The 13,793-nt window shown below is 37.2% G+C and overlaps 1 protein-coding gene across 6 annotated transcripts; it reads right to left on the bottom strand.

Annotated features, from left to right (window-relative positions):
* Positions 1-4,061: 4,061 nt before the first annotated feature.
* KRT222 (keratin 222) lies at positions 4,062-12,915 on the bottom strand. 6 transcript variants are annotated; one of them, XM_004764585.3, is made up of 6 exons: positions 12,689-12,915; positions 9,429-9,557; positions 8,455-8,675; positions 6,845-6,921; positions 6,533-6,668; positions 4,062-6,135 (listed from the first exon to the last, which is right to left on the bottom strand). In XM_004764585.3, the coding sequence occupies exons 1-6, from the start codon at positions 12,782-12,784 to the stop codon at positions 5,907-5,909; spliced, it is 888 nt and encodes a 295-aa protein (XP_004764642.1). In that variant the 5' UTR covers positions 12,785-12,915; the 3' UTR covers positions 4,062-5,906. The 6 variants fall into 6 exon arrangements, with proteins under 6 accessions (XP_004764642.1, XP_044926180.1, XP_004764643.1 ...); XM_045070245.1 differs by having other exon boundaries at positions 9,429-9,632; positions 12,607-12,806; XM_004764586.3 differs by having other exon boundaries at positions 12,607-12,806.
* Positions 12,916-13,793: the final 878 nt, after the last annotated feature.

The following is a 13,793-nucleotide window of genomic DNA, read 5'->3' as shown; positions in this document are numbered from 1 at the left end:
ACCTTAGATGTATTATGTACTGTGTTCTTACAGTAATACCTAACTTTGTCTTAAAATTTCTTTGGCATTTCTAGGCTATACAGTTCCTCTGCATTTTCGAATTGTTGCAGATCTCCAAAAAAAATTTCCCAGTGTATTTATTGGGGGAAAAAAATCCATGTGCAAGTGGACCTGCACAGTTCAAACCCATGTTGTTCAAGGGTCAACTGTACTTGAAATTGCATTTTTAGTATAAAAGCATCTGAGACCTATAAAAGACTAATGTAAGATACATGGAGCTTCAGCAAGGATCTCAGTACCTTCTTTCTCTCGTCTTGTCCAGCACCTCCCGCCTGGGTTCTTCCCTGCACTTGGGGTTATGGTGGGGGATTGGGCAAGTGCAATGCTGGGGCAGGTGTTCCATTGTGTCATCTCCAGGCAGTCCTCAGCAGGTGCTAGATGTTACACTGTAGTGAGAAAGAGATGGCACAAAAATGGTGGAAAAAGAAAGGAGGGGAGCTGAGTGTGACAGGGGCACTGATGCACTTTCCCACCTCCTCATCTTTACTTAAATGCCATCTTCTCAGCGGGTCTTCTCAAACCTTTTTAGAATTACAGCTCATTTTCCAGCTCTCTCCATGGTCTTTGCTTCATTTTTCTCCTATAGCTCCTATCATCACCTAACATACTATATTTGTTATAGATTTTATTTTGTTGTCTTTTTCTTCTCATCAGAATAAAGGCTTCTTGAGGGTGGGGACTTTTCACATCTGGAACAGTATATGGTACGTCCAGGTGCTCAGTATTTGCGGAATGAATCAATGGGTATCTCATTTTCTCTGCTTGGCTCTTTTCCCACTCCCAGAGAGTTGTAAAATTAAGAAAGGAAGAGTACAGACAAAATATAATGGGGAAAAAGTCTGTTCCCTAGTCCTGAAGAAATTAAGACTGAAGAGAAAAATATTCAGCAAGACAGACTCTGTTTACACTGAGTTGTGGTGTCACGCGCCCCCCCCCCCCCCCCCCCCCCCGCAAGCGAACTCAGGTATGATCTTGTATGTACTGGGGTATTTATGGGAATGAGAGGACAGACTTTTGGAATGGTGGTTATTCCTAGAAAATATGAGATGCATCATTAATTATGACTATTTAAACTATTATAACTATAAAGGTTGTTAGGAGCCCTCATAGAAGCCTAGTCTTAGGCCCAAGTAGTTTAGTTTTCTTTCTGGCAGCAAGACCCAGAAACTTGGCCTGCTTTTCTCTCTGACACTTACCTGTACTTTTCTGAGGTTCTTCCTCCCCCCCCCCCCAAACAGGGAAGCCAGAACTAGTGAGTGATTAAGTTGAATTTAAGCCCAGGTCTCTTTGATTTCTTTCCATAGTACTGTGGGAAAAAGCTGAGGAAGGAGACAGAATGTGGGGTAGAAAGAGAACCGTGGCTCAAAAGGAAGAAGGAAAAGGAGAAATGGGAGACAACGAGGAAAATCCTGCAGTCCTTGGATACTTAGGTAGTCCATGACTAAGCCCTAAAATTCTGTACAATGTTTTGTGCTTCTCCTGCTGCCTCGCTCCCCACCCAAGCTAGATGGTTAGTAGTTCAACAGATTTTTCAGAGATCTGTGACAGCAAAAAGATTTTGAACCAACCACTGAACCATGTAGTTTGTAGTATTTTTTTTTTAAAGATTTTATTTATTTATTTGACAGAGAGAAATCACAAGTAGACAGAGAGGCAGGCAGAGAGAGAAAGAGAGGGAAGCAGGCTCCCTGCTTAGCAGAGAGCCCGATGCGGGACTCGATCCCAGGACCCTGAGATCATGACCTGAGCCAAAGGCAGCGGCTTAACCCACTGAGCCACCCAGGTGCCCCGTTTGTAGTATTTTTAATGAAGCTATTTTAAATGGATTTTTTTTTCTTTTCTTTTTCTTTTTTTTTTTTTACTTTTTATTTTTTAAGATTTGTTCATTTATTTGAGAGAGAGATATTGAGCAGGAGGAGCAGAGGGAGAAGAGAGAATTTCAAGCAGACTCTGTGCTAAGCACAGAGCTTGAGGCTGGGCTCCATCCCAGGACTCCGAGATCATGACCTGAGCTGAAATCAGAAGTTAAACACTTAGCTCACTGCACCAACTAAGTGCCCCTTAAATGGATTTTTTTCCCCCTTAAAATAAGGAAAGGGATGAGAGCGTTCTCCCTGGGCCAAATAGCTTATAAAAGCCTGGTTATAGGCAAAAGGGTGAAATAGGTTAATTTTCTCAGCTGTGTCTGTGAAAGCAGAAGTCATGGGTATTCAGTTTCTATCGCTAGAAATATTTGTGAGACATTGAAACCCAGTAGATTTCCAGGATAGAGTAATTCACAGTGTTTTGTAGAATTTCACAAAGTATGGTTTGCTTTAATAAATTTCCGAGTTGCCTGCAAAATGCCTTGGGGATTTGGGACACGAGCTTTGACACATGGTGTGGGAAAGGATGAAAACACGATGGTCCTGGAGAATCTGGGGGTATGGTCTAGCATCTACAGACCTTATTTGAGGGTCTAGGACAGGTATGAGCAAACACCTGGGATTGGAACTACTGCAGACCCAATCTGAGCTGCCTCCTGTTTTTATAATTAGGACACAACCATGCCTATGTGTTTCCATATTATTTATACTTGCTTTCAGCTACAAGGACAGAGTTGTATGGTTTTTACAGGGATCATATGTCCTGGAAAGCCTACAATATTTGCTATGTGGGCTTTTACAGAGCAAGTTTGCCAGTCTTGGCCTAGGGTCTAAGTGAATGAAAGGGAAACAGGAAAAGGCTTGTACTGATCACATGTATACCTTCCTTTAAAATCTGTATCTGTAGGGGCACCTGGGTGGCTCAGTCATTAAGCATCTATCTGCCTTTCAGCATTTTGGGATCGAGCCCTGCATCGGGCTCCCTGCTCGGCGGGAAGCCTGCTTCTCCCTCTCCCACTTCCCCTGCTTGTGTTCCCTCTCTTGGTCTGTCTCTCTCTGTCAAATAAAATCTTAAAAAATATATATATCTATAGTATGTCCATCTATTAACAATCTGTGGGTCCATGCTGGCCCTAATTTATAGACACAGAAGTAAATTCTCTGTGCACACACTTTGATTTTATGTGTACACACATTTGAATAATGTGTGTATACGTGTTATTTAACTAAAGTTTAATTTTGGCCCATGTCCCATACTAAGTTTCCACTTGAAACTTTCAAATTAAATTTAAGCATTTTTTTTTTTTTTTAAGAGAATGTTTTTGTACTTTGAAAACTATTGTGGTAGAACAGCTCCAATGAGGCAACTCCCTGGGAAAAGATAATTCGTCTGGCAGCAATGGAAGAAAATAGAAAATTTTCAGATTACTGTTGTGTTTTGAACTATTACTTAATCACCATCAGCAATGATTGTTCTCACAAATTCCCAATGACAATTTTCATTCAAATGGTGCTGTATATTTGAGTAGTGCTTTATCAAATATTTTCATGTGTATATTATTTCAAACAACTCTGTGATGTAGGCAGGGTAGAAATATTACCAAGCACCGCATTTCCTATTGTTTTCAAGTGTGAAATTGAGGCCTAGGGGGACTCCAGTGATTCCTTCCTGCTCACATGGAGAATTAGTTACAGCACCCGGGGTTAAGGATCCTATAAAATTGTTAGTAACTGGAATTACTCTTTGCTTTTGTATTTGTATGTTAACATACACAAAAATCAGAGTGAAGAATATTAATTTCTACTCATCCATAAAATGAGGATAGAATCTTGTAGCCCAGCTGTCAGGATTAGAGAACACGTATGAGCTTGCTCAGGAAAGTGCCAGGAGCAGAATAAACACTTAGCAAATTATGGCTATTATACTTTTCCCAGGGTGATGCGATTGTTTTGATTCTCTTAATTAGAATATATCATTTATTAAACTGTACCATTCTTAACTTTTATTTTGCAAAAAAAGTATAAAAAACTATTTTCTGTCTATGGTTGCAGTTTTATTCCCCAAGGGAACTAACAATATTGGAACAATTAAACACAATACAATGTTTCAAACTCAAATAAAATGCAGCTTTGGAGTTCATGTTTCAGGTTTTTTTTTATTGTAGTGGTATCATTTACTTTGGTAAATTCATATCCCGATTTAAAATGCCCCAAAACGAATAATTTTTTTAAATAAATTCAAGTACTGTATTTTTAAATGTACATGTTATACACACAAGAGATGAATAGCGGAATTACTATAACAAGCAATTATGATGCCCAGTACTGTTCTGAACACTGCATGTAGATTATACTAGATACTGTTTTATTATGATTACTGTTGCTTAGTACAGTAACTTTAGTACAATAGTTTATATGATTGCATTTTTCAAAGCATTAATGAAATTAGTAGTAGCATAGCATTTAACTAATATTGAATGAAAACACTGTATAAGATGTATTTTAGGACAGATGCTTACACAAGAATAAGCATTTAACATGCTATTGTATCCTTGACAAAACAAATCATCCCTTTTGCTAAATAGAATAAGAGAGGCTGAAAGAAATCTAAAGGTAATTGAAAAAGAAAATTTTAAAATTTTATATCCCTGCATTATGTTAAAGATGATTTAACATAATTTTCTCCTGGTTAAAATATATATTTTGTTCTGAGTGAAATGAGAGAGAGATTGCAAAGACTGGTAATGAAAATGCTAACTGAGCTGTAGCCCTTTGATGATACTTTAGCTGGGAAAAAGTATGGTAAGTTGTACTCAACATTTTTTTTTTTTTTTGCTTAGAAAAAAAGTGATAGCCTATAAATTTCTAATGTTTTAAAACAGGTATTTATTATTTAAGGTCTTAAAATAAATAAATATGCCTGTATTAAACAAATTAAGTTGTTTAAAAAACTTTGCAACAGTACTTGGCTTATTCACAAATAGGTTTTCTGTCCGTATTTATTACAGTTTGAACAATTTAAAAATGGAAATCCTGCAAATACTCATCACTTAGATAACAATATTGTTCTCTTAACTCACATAAATGATTGCAAGAAATATTTATAATACTTTTACCTAGTATCTTACCTAATGCTCACATTGGATATTCAAATTAGTCACATTTAATTTTACAGAAGGAAAAGTTGGGATGGTGAGATTAGAGAACTCTATTCTAGTAATGGTAGCAACAAGATTTTCATCTTTTATTTGTGCCACTGGCCTTCTGATTTTTTGTGGGGGAAGACACAACCTTAAAGGTCCTTGAATAAAGTAACTCTTTGGAAAACAGATCATATTACAAAAAGCTTTTGGATGAAGATTTATTTAATCATCAGATTAGCCAGGGGTGTGTTCTATAGTTTGTTTGGAAGTGCTTGTGGAAAGTAACTCTGTTATTTTTCTAAGTATGCAAATGATTGTCTCAAAATAAAAAAAAATAATTTTTTTTTGATATGTGAATAGTGAATCCTCTTTAAAAGTTTGTTTACAATTGCTTTCTTTTTTAAGTAGAAAAATCTTTTTAGCTATAACCAGTCATGGAATAATGATGAATAAGTCAGTGTGATTCTTAATATAATACAATCATACTTAAACAAATTGTTCCTTTTCCTTAGAATACTCAGCCACTGAGTGAAATTTCAAAGACTTTTAACCAAGCCACCTTAATGCAACAAGTCTCTGATAAAATTTCAAGAGGAAAAGAACACTATTTGGAGTAAACAAAATAGAAACCATACTGAATTTCTGATCTTATTTTGAAGCTCCTCTTCTTCAAAGAATGCATCCATAATTAGATTCAGAGAAATTGTGTCCCTTCCTGTTTGTTTTCTGAAGAGAATCACACATTAATCATTGCATACATACTTAATAACTTACATTTTGGGACAGAAAGCAGTCAGCATGGCCCACCTTGGTCCACAAGTCAAGTACTGTCGTTGGATTAATTAGCTGCTGATGGAGGTTTGATAGAGGGGATACTGCATGATCTTCTCATGATAAGCCTGACTTCTATATCTGGTAGATTATCCTGCTTAGTCTGTAAACACCCTTCATCAGTGGCTGCTAAATGAAGATCAAATCGAAGAGAAACCGATTTTTTCCTTAATCGAGGGTTATCTTTAAAGAAGGAGCCTTCCCATTCTTTAATAACTTCATCCACCTTCTCTGTCCTGAAATGATACAATAAACCTTTCCATATGAAGAAGTATGGATCTATTAAAAATATGTAATATGGGTTCCACATAAAAAAGAAATCAAGAAATTGATGTAATTCATAATTGACACATTTTGAGTTATAACTCACAATTTACATTGTGGAGTTTATAATTTACATACTTTAAAAATCACACAGGTATAATTTCTAAGGAATTCTATGGAATTTCATGTTTTGATTATATTTTTGGAAAAATGGCGAATTAAGGATTGAGTACTCCTATATCTGAGTTTTGTTTATATTTACTCATGTCAGAGTTAAAAAATAGCATATTAAAATTATGTTTGAAAACACGCAAAGATTACTGAAGTTTGCATGTGTTTATTATTATTAGTCAAAGTTATTTTACTTACTGAATAGTACCATGAGCCTCAGTGCTCTCCTTCACAATATTTCCATTTAGTATTGCCTGTTTGGTCACTGTTTCCACTTTTTCGTTCTCATACTTTTGTGGGAGCTTCGTTGAAAAAGATATTTCATTTATAATGGCTGTGAAAATGTTATCGTGAAACGTTAAACCACAGTGTTGAGTACTAGTCACAGTTGATTCATATGTCAAACTTCTTTCAAATATTGCTTGTTTTTGCTACTTTATAGTATTTAGTTATAATCCTTATAAATGGCACTTTATTTTTTAAGTTTGTTTACTTATATCAGAAACTCACCTGAAGGTAAAACAAAACCAACTCTACTTGTCGAAGGTTTTTGTTCTTTTTTCTCACCTTGGATACAACCATAATATCTGAAATTGGAAAGAATTATATTATAGAAGCAACACTGTGTTAGCATATAATTGAAACAAATGCTCACCAGTAAGAGAATGGATAAAATGTAGTGTATTCATACAATGGAAATTCTATTTAACAATGAAAATAAATGAACTAAGGGTACACTGTTTCTTTATAATGAATCTTCTAGTATACCACTGAGTGGGAAAATTGAAAGATAATTTGTAGCTAATTTTATAAAGGTTAAAATAATAGGCAAAACAATTTCATATTTTGTTCAGAGATATATATACATATTAGTAGAAAGGAATGTTTACGGCAAATAAGCATCAGATTCAGGAGCCAGGTTAGACTAAGAAAGAGAATGGGGTTATGGGATAGGGTTAGGTGCCTGGAGTGGGGGTGGGGAGACTTCAGCAACACCACAAATATTTCACTTCTCAAGCTGGGGGAAGTGTGTACATGAAGTTCATGACATTCTTGATATTTTCTTGTATATCTTAAATATAGCATAGTGAATGTTTTAAAAATTGTATTAAAGGAATATTAAAGACCACTTTTCAACATCTTCAATGATTAGGCATTAAATAAAATCCACAACCACTTATTTTATTTAACAAGACATTATATGTGTGAGTATATTAACATACCTCTGTTTTAAGCACTTTACAAACAATCTATTCAATGCTCACAGGAATCCTATGAGGTGGGTAGTATCATTCCCATTTTATGGATGAAAAAACCGAGGCACAGAGAGGTTTGGTAACTTGCCTGGTGTCACTCAGCTAGTAAGTGGTAGATTTTGAATTCAATCCATGTTTTTCAAAACTTTAATAAATGTCAAAACTTATTATAGGTTAAAGCAGTTTCATCTAATTTTGTAGAAGACTCAGAATGCTGGAGCAAGCAAGAATAAAGTTTTCTTTCTATGGGAACATGGAAAATTGGAGGATGTCCTGTGCTCAAAGCCATGTGATCTTTTAAGTGATTGCTGATTATGAAGCTGAATTAGTAAGAATTCCTCTTTTGTGATATTTTGATACTTTTGTTATCAAGAAATCCAGAAGTCTTTTAAATCATGTATTCAGAACTAAATTATTAATTTTGGCTTTTGATCTGTGGTGGGAGTGGGCCCTGGGTGGGGGGAATGTGGTAATATGTGCATTTTCCAAGCTTTCTTTGTGGGTGGTCCATAGAAGGCACTAACTAATTCTAAAAGAGATGAATGACAAGGAAAATGAGCAAGTCCAGAAAGGTCATTCTTGTAGTGATTGAGAATTATTTACATTTTCGCTATAGGTGTGAAGGGCTCTTTGTTGTAGCTACTGTCCCTGACTTCGGCCATTCTGTTCATAATTTTGGGAGGCTGGAACTAGTTCTTCCACATATTCTTCACAATGTCTACTAATCCTATTTTGCTGTAGGAACCCAGGGAGCATGCCATGCGGATGATGGCTCTTTAGACGTAATTTCTCTACCTCAACAAAGACAGAAGCTCTGTATTTCTGGTCAAGTGACCATTAACGACTGCATATGGGATTAGGTACCTGATTTCTTCCTTTTCTAGGAGGCGGCGATAAGTGGCGATTTCCTGTTCTAGCCTCATCTTCGTGTTGAGAAGCATCTCGTGCTCTTGAAGCTGCTTTTCAATGCCCCGCCTTACTTCCTGCAGCTCTTTTTCTAGTCCTTCAATCACGGCCTCTAGGTCTTGCAGCTGCATCTGGTAATGTTGCTCACTGGCGTGTAGGGAGTTTTCAAGGCCTCTTTCCTATTTTATATAGACTTTCATCAGTGAAATCAGTGAGACAAAATGTGCTGCTGAGATCGGATTTACAATGTCTCCATTCTATCGTGTTCTTTCAAAGTTTGCCATAATGGTATGTCACTTATGCAAAAGATGCTTCCTTACAACTGTGTGGAGGACGCAAATGAAAAAAAAAATTGTATCTAGATAGCTAGAGAGCTTAGTATTTCAAAGGAATCCCGTAATAATTCTTATGGCCAAAAACAAAACAAAACAAAACAAAACGAAACAAAAACCCTGCAGTGTGAGTGACTTATTATCATTCTGATTTATTTGGCTTTTAAAAAATTGGAAATATAGAATAGTGAATGTTAAAGCAGAGCAGGCTGCTTAGAAAAGGCATTTTAGGAAGGTATTTAAATATTTTTTACTATTAGAAATTTTAGGCATGGAGATAGAAGACTCCCTCCCCGCCCCCCCGCCCCTCCCCCACCAAGGCTATATTCTCCCAACTGCAGCAATTAGAGAACCCTAGGATGATAAGAAAGGATTACTTCCTTTTTATAGCCATGAACTAGACCTTGAACGAACTGAGAATAGCAATGGCCATGATGGGGGTGGGGGTTAGTTGAACTAGGACCAGGGATAGAATTCTGTGGCCTTGCTTTTCAAGTTTCTCTCTGTAAGGTAATGGGTATTATTCCTTTCTCTCTTTCTCTTTTAATCAACAAATGTCTGGGGACTCAGTGGGCCAGTCTCTTTTGAGCTCATTCTCACCACTGCCTGGAGAGACTCAATTTCCACTTGCAGGTGGTGCCACTGGCGTCGCGCTTCCTTGAGTTCTGCTCGAGCTGCCTTTAAAGCCTCTTCATCTTTGTCCATTTTTTTGCTCATATCTTCTTCTAGCTTTAAGTAAGCCACCAGCCACAAGAATAACAGAAACAAAGAGCGCTCTTGAAAATGAGACCTTTAAAAGTCATCCTAGAAACACAGCATAGGCGCCTCATCAGTTTTTCTTTAAACTGTTAAATTTCAAAAGTGCGTCCCAGGGCTTAGTTACTCATTAGTCAGATAGGGGAGCAAGTGAATTGCTTCAGTGTTCTGAGACACAAAATGAACCTCAGGCATTTCTTCCTAATATGATAATCTATGAGATGCAGAGAAAAATACTTCTATTAAATGAAAAGTACCATTTTGGAGAATCTAAGTTTGAGGCCTCTGATTCTTAACTTTCTATTATTTATGACCTTATGAGGAAGATGGGTTGAAACTTAGCTATTATTTCCCCTGTATTTTCTTGTAGGCTGCTTTGTAAAAGCAGATAAAGTTATGTATCTGAAACCGATCAATTCTGGAACTGGGCATATGGACAGAGATTAAATACTGCTGGGAAGTTATATTATGAATAATTTAGAGAATTAGGTTATCATAGGCATTAGAGGCTCTAAAATGACTTCTGTAGAAGGAGAACCCCCAGTCAATTTACCTTATTTAACCGATCTTTTTGGAAAGCATGTTAATCTTGGGTATCTGGGGAAGTAGCCAAAATTACATCTTTAAAGATTGTTTTCTAAATGTCATCATATTAAATAACAAGTGGAATATGTTCTATTTGGCTTTGAATGTTCTTATGCTGATGTTCAAATCAAATGAAAGTATCCTTTGACAGAATTCTCAACATTTGCTCCCAAGAGCAGCAGAGGCAACGTATGGAATTGACTGTAGTATTTTGTAGCAAAAATTACAACTTATTAATGCTTTTATAAAAATGCATTTTGCAATCACAAATTTTAATTTGATGGTACAATAGTTTTTTTGTTGTTGTTTTGTTTTTTTGTTTTTTGTTTTTTTTTTTTAAAGAAAGCACTGCAGTAAATGAAAGTTCACAAAGTTTAGGGCAAGGCATTAAAGAACAAAATTCATACATCTCTTTTGGTTTGTTGTATCACTTTTTCTTAGTGTTAAGTTGGCAAAGTTAAGCAGCAACACTTAGCAGAGCAACTACAAAAGAGAATGTTGAGAATATAGCAAATAGGAGAGCATAAGAATGCTTGTATCTGCTGGTCTTTTGGATTTTGTGTTTGAAACCAGCAGCTACATTTATGTGGTAGCTAGATGTTGAAGATAGTCCCCAATGACCCACACCTCCCCAAATTCATGTCCTTGTGTGGTCCCCTTCCGTACCAAATCTGGGTGGACCTTCTGTCTTGCTTTAGCCAGCAGAATGTGGCAGAAGTGCCAGCTATCGCCCTAAACCTCAGGAAGCCCTGACAGCTTGCACTCCTGTGCTTTTGGGGAGCCTTGGGCCAACATGTTAAGAAGTTTGGATATCCGGCTGGAGAGATTGCAGAGAGGCCAGATGGAGAGAGACCCTGAGGGGACCCAGAGAGAGAGAAACAGACCCAACTGTCTCAGCTGAGCTGGCCTTCCAAAAATCCCCTGCCAAGGCACCAGACACGGGAGTGAGCCACCTTGGATGTCCCAGCCCAGCTGTGCCCCAAGATGATTACAGTCTCAGCCAATGTCATGCACAGCGGAAGAATCACCCCCACTGAACCTAGTCAACCCACAAAATCATGAGAGAATGTCATGGTTGTTTTAATCCACGAAATTTGGGGGTAGTTTGTTCTACAATAATAAATCACAAAAAGCTTATGTTTCTTTATTTTATAATAATGAATCAGGCTTCCCTGAATTTATTCTGACATTCCGAATTCTTTGGGAAAAAAAAAAAAAACCCAACTTCTAAAGTAGATATATGTTAAACAGACCCGAAACAAAACTTATAGTAGCCTTGCCTTTTCCCTTTAATTTGCTAATTTTGGCATTGTGACTTACAAACTAAATAACTTGTATTGGTACCATGGCCAAATAAAATGTTTATTTGGTTTATAATTTTCAGAAATTATAATCTAATGATTTTTTCCTTTCTCTTTACAAAAGGTGAGTGAACTATTCCAATACTTAAATATCTCAGTGACTGCTTGATCTAGGATATTGATCATTCTTTGTGAAGAATGAAAATATTACCTAGAGGTAAAATTTATATTGTCACCAAAAATGAATTGTTAATGAAATAAAGTCCTATGATTTCCTAGAAATATTTTTTTACTTTTGGTGATTCTTCTTAAGTTCACTCTTTGCTGTATTTGGGTGCCTGGAATAGAATTTGAACTTAGATATAATAGGTAAAACAACCCCCAAACCCAAAAACCAACCCTGAATTTTTAAATCTTCTTTCTAAAATATTTGTTTGTGCATTTAATTTAAATGTTTGAGATCTTAATTAATTGCTAAATGCATTGTCACTTTAAAACAAAGTAAGTCTATGAAATTAGGATTTAGCCTTTATTCAACTGGGCTCTCCCTCTTTTTAATACTAAAATATTTCATGACTTGTACTGGAAATAAACATTTCTCATCTTGTAGTACAAAAGCAAAAATCTGTAAGTGGAGAGTCAGTATCAATTTGGGGGATTTTGATTCTCCCAGTTTATATCACTGTTTCGGAATGCCACCTTCACATACTTAGATAATTTCTATTTATAACAATCTGGTATAAAACTGATGACAGAAACCTTTCAGAAATATTTTATTTCATTTTATCTCTACGAAGTGAGCAAACTAATACATGTTACCATAAAGCTTGCCATTTTAAAGACGTTATTGAAACATTCTCTATAAATAACTCTGTAATATCTTTCGAAGGGTATTTGAAATGCCTCCTTCCTGAAGGATGGCTAAAAGAGGTTAGAGTGCCCCATTTTATTGCATGTTGGCCCCATGTTTTGTTAATGATAGGAACCTCACCACTGATGTAAAAATCATCAATTGACATGAATCAAACGGCCACATAACAGTATAATCCCAGCGTTTCCCCGTGGTCCCAGTCACATCGCAGTAAAACCTAAATTCCTTCCCCAGTAGACACTGCATTGAAAAGGAAATACTGTACCTCAGAGAGGCCGGGACAGGAATTGGATAGACAGGGATTGTCTCCTTATCCTGGAAGGTGCCTGTCTGTATGAAATCATTACCTGGATCCTTGTTGAGAGCACGGTCTCTATCTGATTTCTCGTGAGGAGCTTTTCATAGTTTGCCCTGATCTCATTGAGTAGCTGGGACAGCTCCATTCTTTTCCCATCCTCCACCTTGGCTAAGTGAACCTTATCGATAGGATGAGTCGCTGCGGCAGAGCCGGTCTGTCTGCGTCGAGCAGAGACCGAGCTCCGCGGAGCCTTAAAGACGCAGAGCTCCCTTTTTCCAGAAGCACCGAAATTCCCGTGCTTCCCATCAGTTATGCAAATAGGCAGATCCTTTTCTCCTGCTGTCCTTGGTAGAGTAGAAGCCTCAGACTCTCCGTAAAGGAACAGGAAAAGGAAAACCTCCTCAGCATTTCTGAATTGGTTCTCCATAAAATTGAGCGTTTGAGGGGTGGGGGTGGGGGTGTCCACTTACCTTGGGTGTGAAGAAAATTGTTTTTTGTTTTCCCCCAAGATTCTGCATGGCAATTAATGAGGGCTGAAAACACGATAGCTAAAATTTTCTTTTATCGTTTTTCTTGCCATTTGGATTATTTAAACAGAGATGTTGTGGTGGGGCATTAGAAGATGTCATAAATCTCGAATATTTGGACAGGAATTGGGAAAAACTACCATCAGATGAGGCTGACAGTTGTCATTAGCCATGGGACTGACTGTATTTATCTCAAATGCATACTGTGTGGCTCATGGCCCGCTGCTGGTCCCATGGCACAGTTTGATGGCTTGAGGTGGGTGGATTCCTGAAGGCATACCCAGAGGAAGCGGCAGCTGGAGGTAAGCGCTAATAAGCTGTGAGAGCTGAGAGTTAACATTTCCAATACTTTAACAAAGTTGAAGAAATACAACCAGATGGTCTATGTTCAGGGGGTCTTCACTGGGGAAGACTCACTGTAGGGGTTACTCCTTTGTTAGTAAACGTATAGTAAATGACAACTCATATAACATTTGCACAGCCCTCCTAACTTTAAAAAGCATCTTTATGTCTATCATTCCATCTAAACTTCACAATCCTTGTCACTTTGTAGTCTGAAAAGGTGACAAGCCTGAGGCCGGAGGGGTTGAGCGTCTTGCTCAAGGTCCTAGGGCTATGTCATGGCAT

The sequence above is a fragment of the Mustela putorius genome, unplaced genomic scaffold, assembly GCF_011764305.1.
Source record: "Mustela putorius furo isolate JIRA1106 unplaced genomic scaffold, ASM1176430v1.1 tig00003962_pilon_pilon_pilon, whole genome shotgun sequence".
Taxonomy (NCBI): Eukaryota; Metazoa; Chordata; class Mammalia; order Carnivora; family Mustelidae; genus Mustela; species Mustela putorius.
Note: the sequence above shows the minus strand (reverse complement) of the source record. Positions and strands in the feature narration are given on the sequence as shown.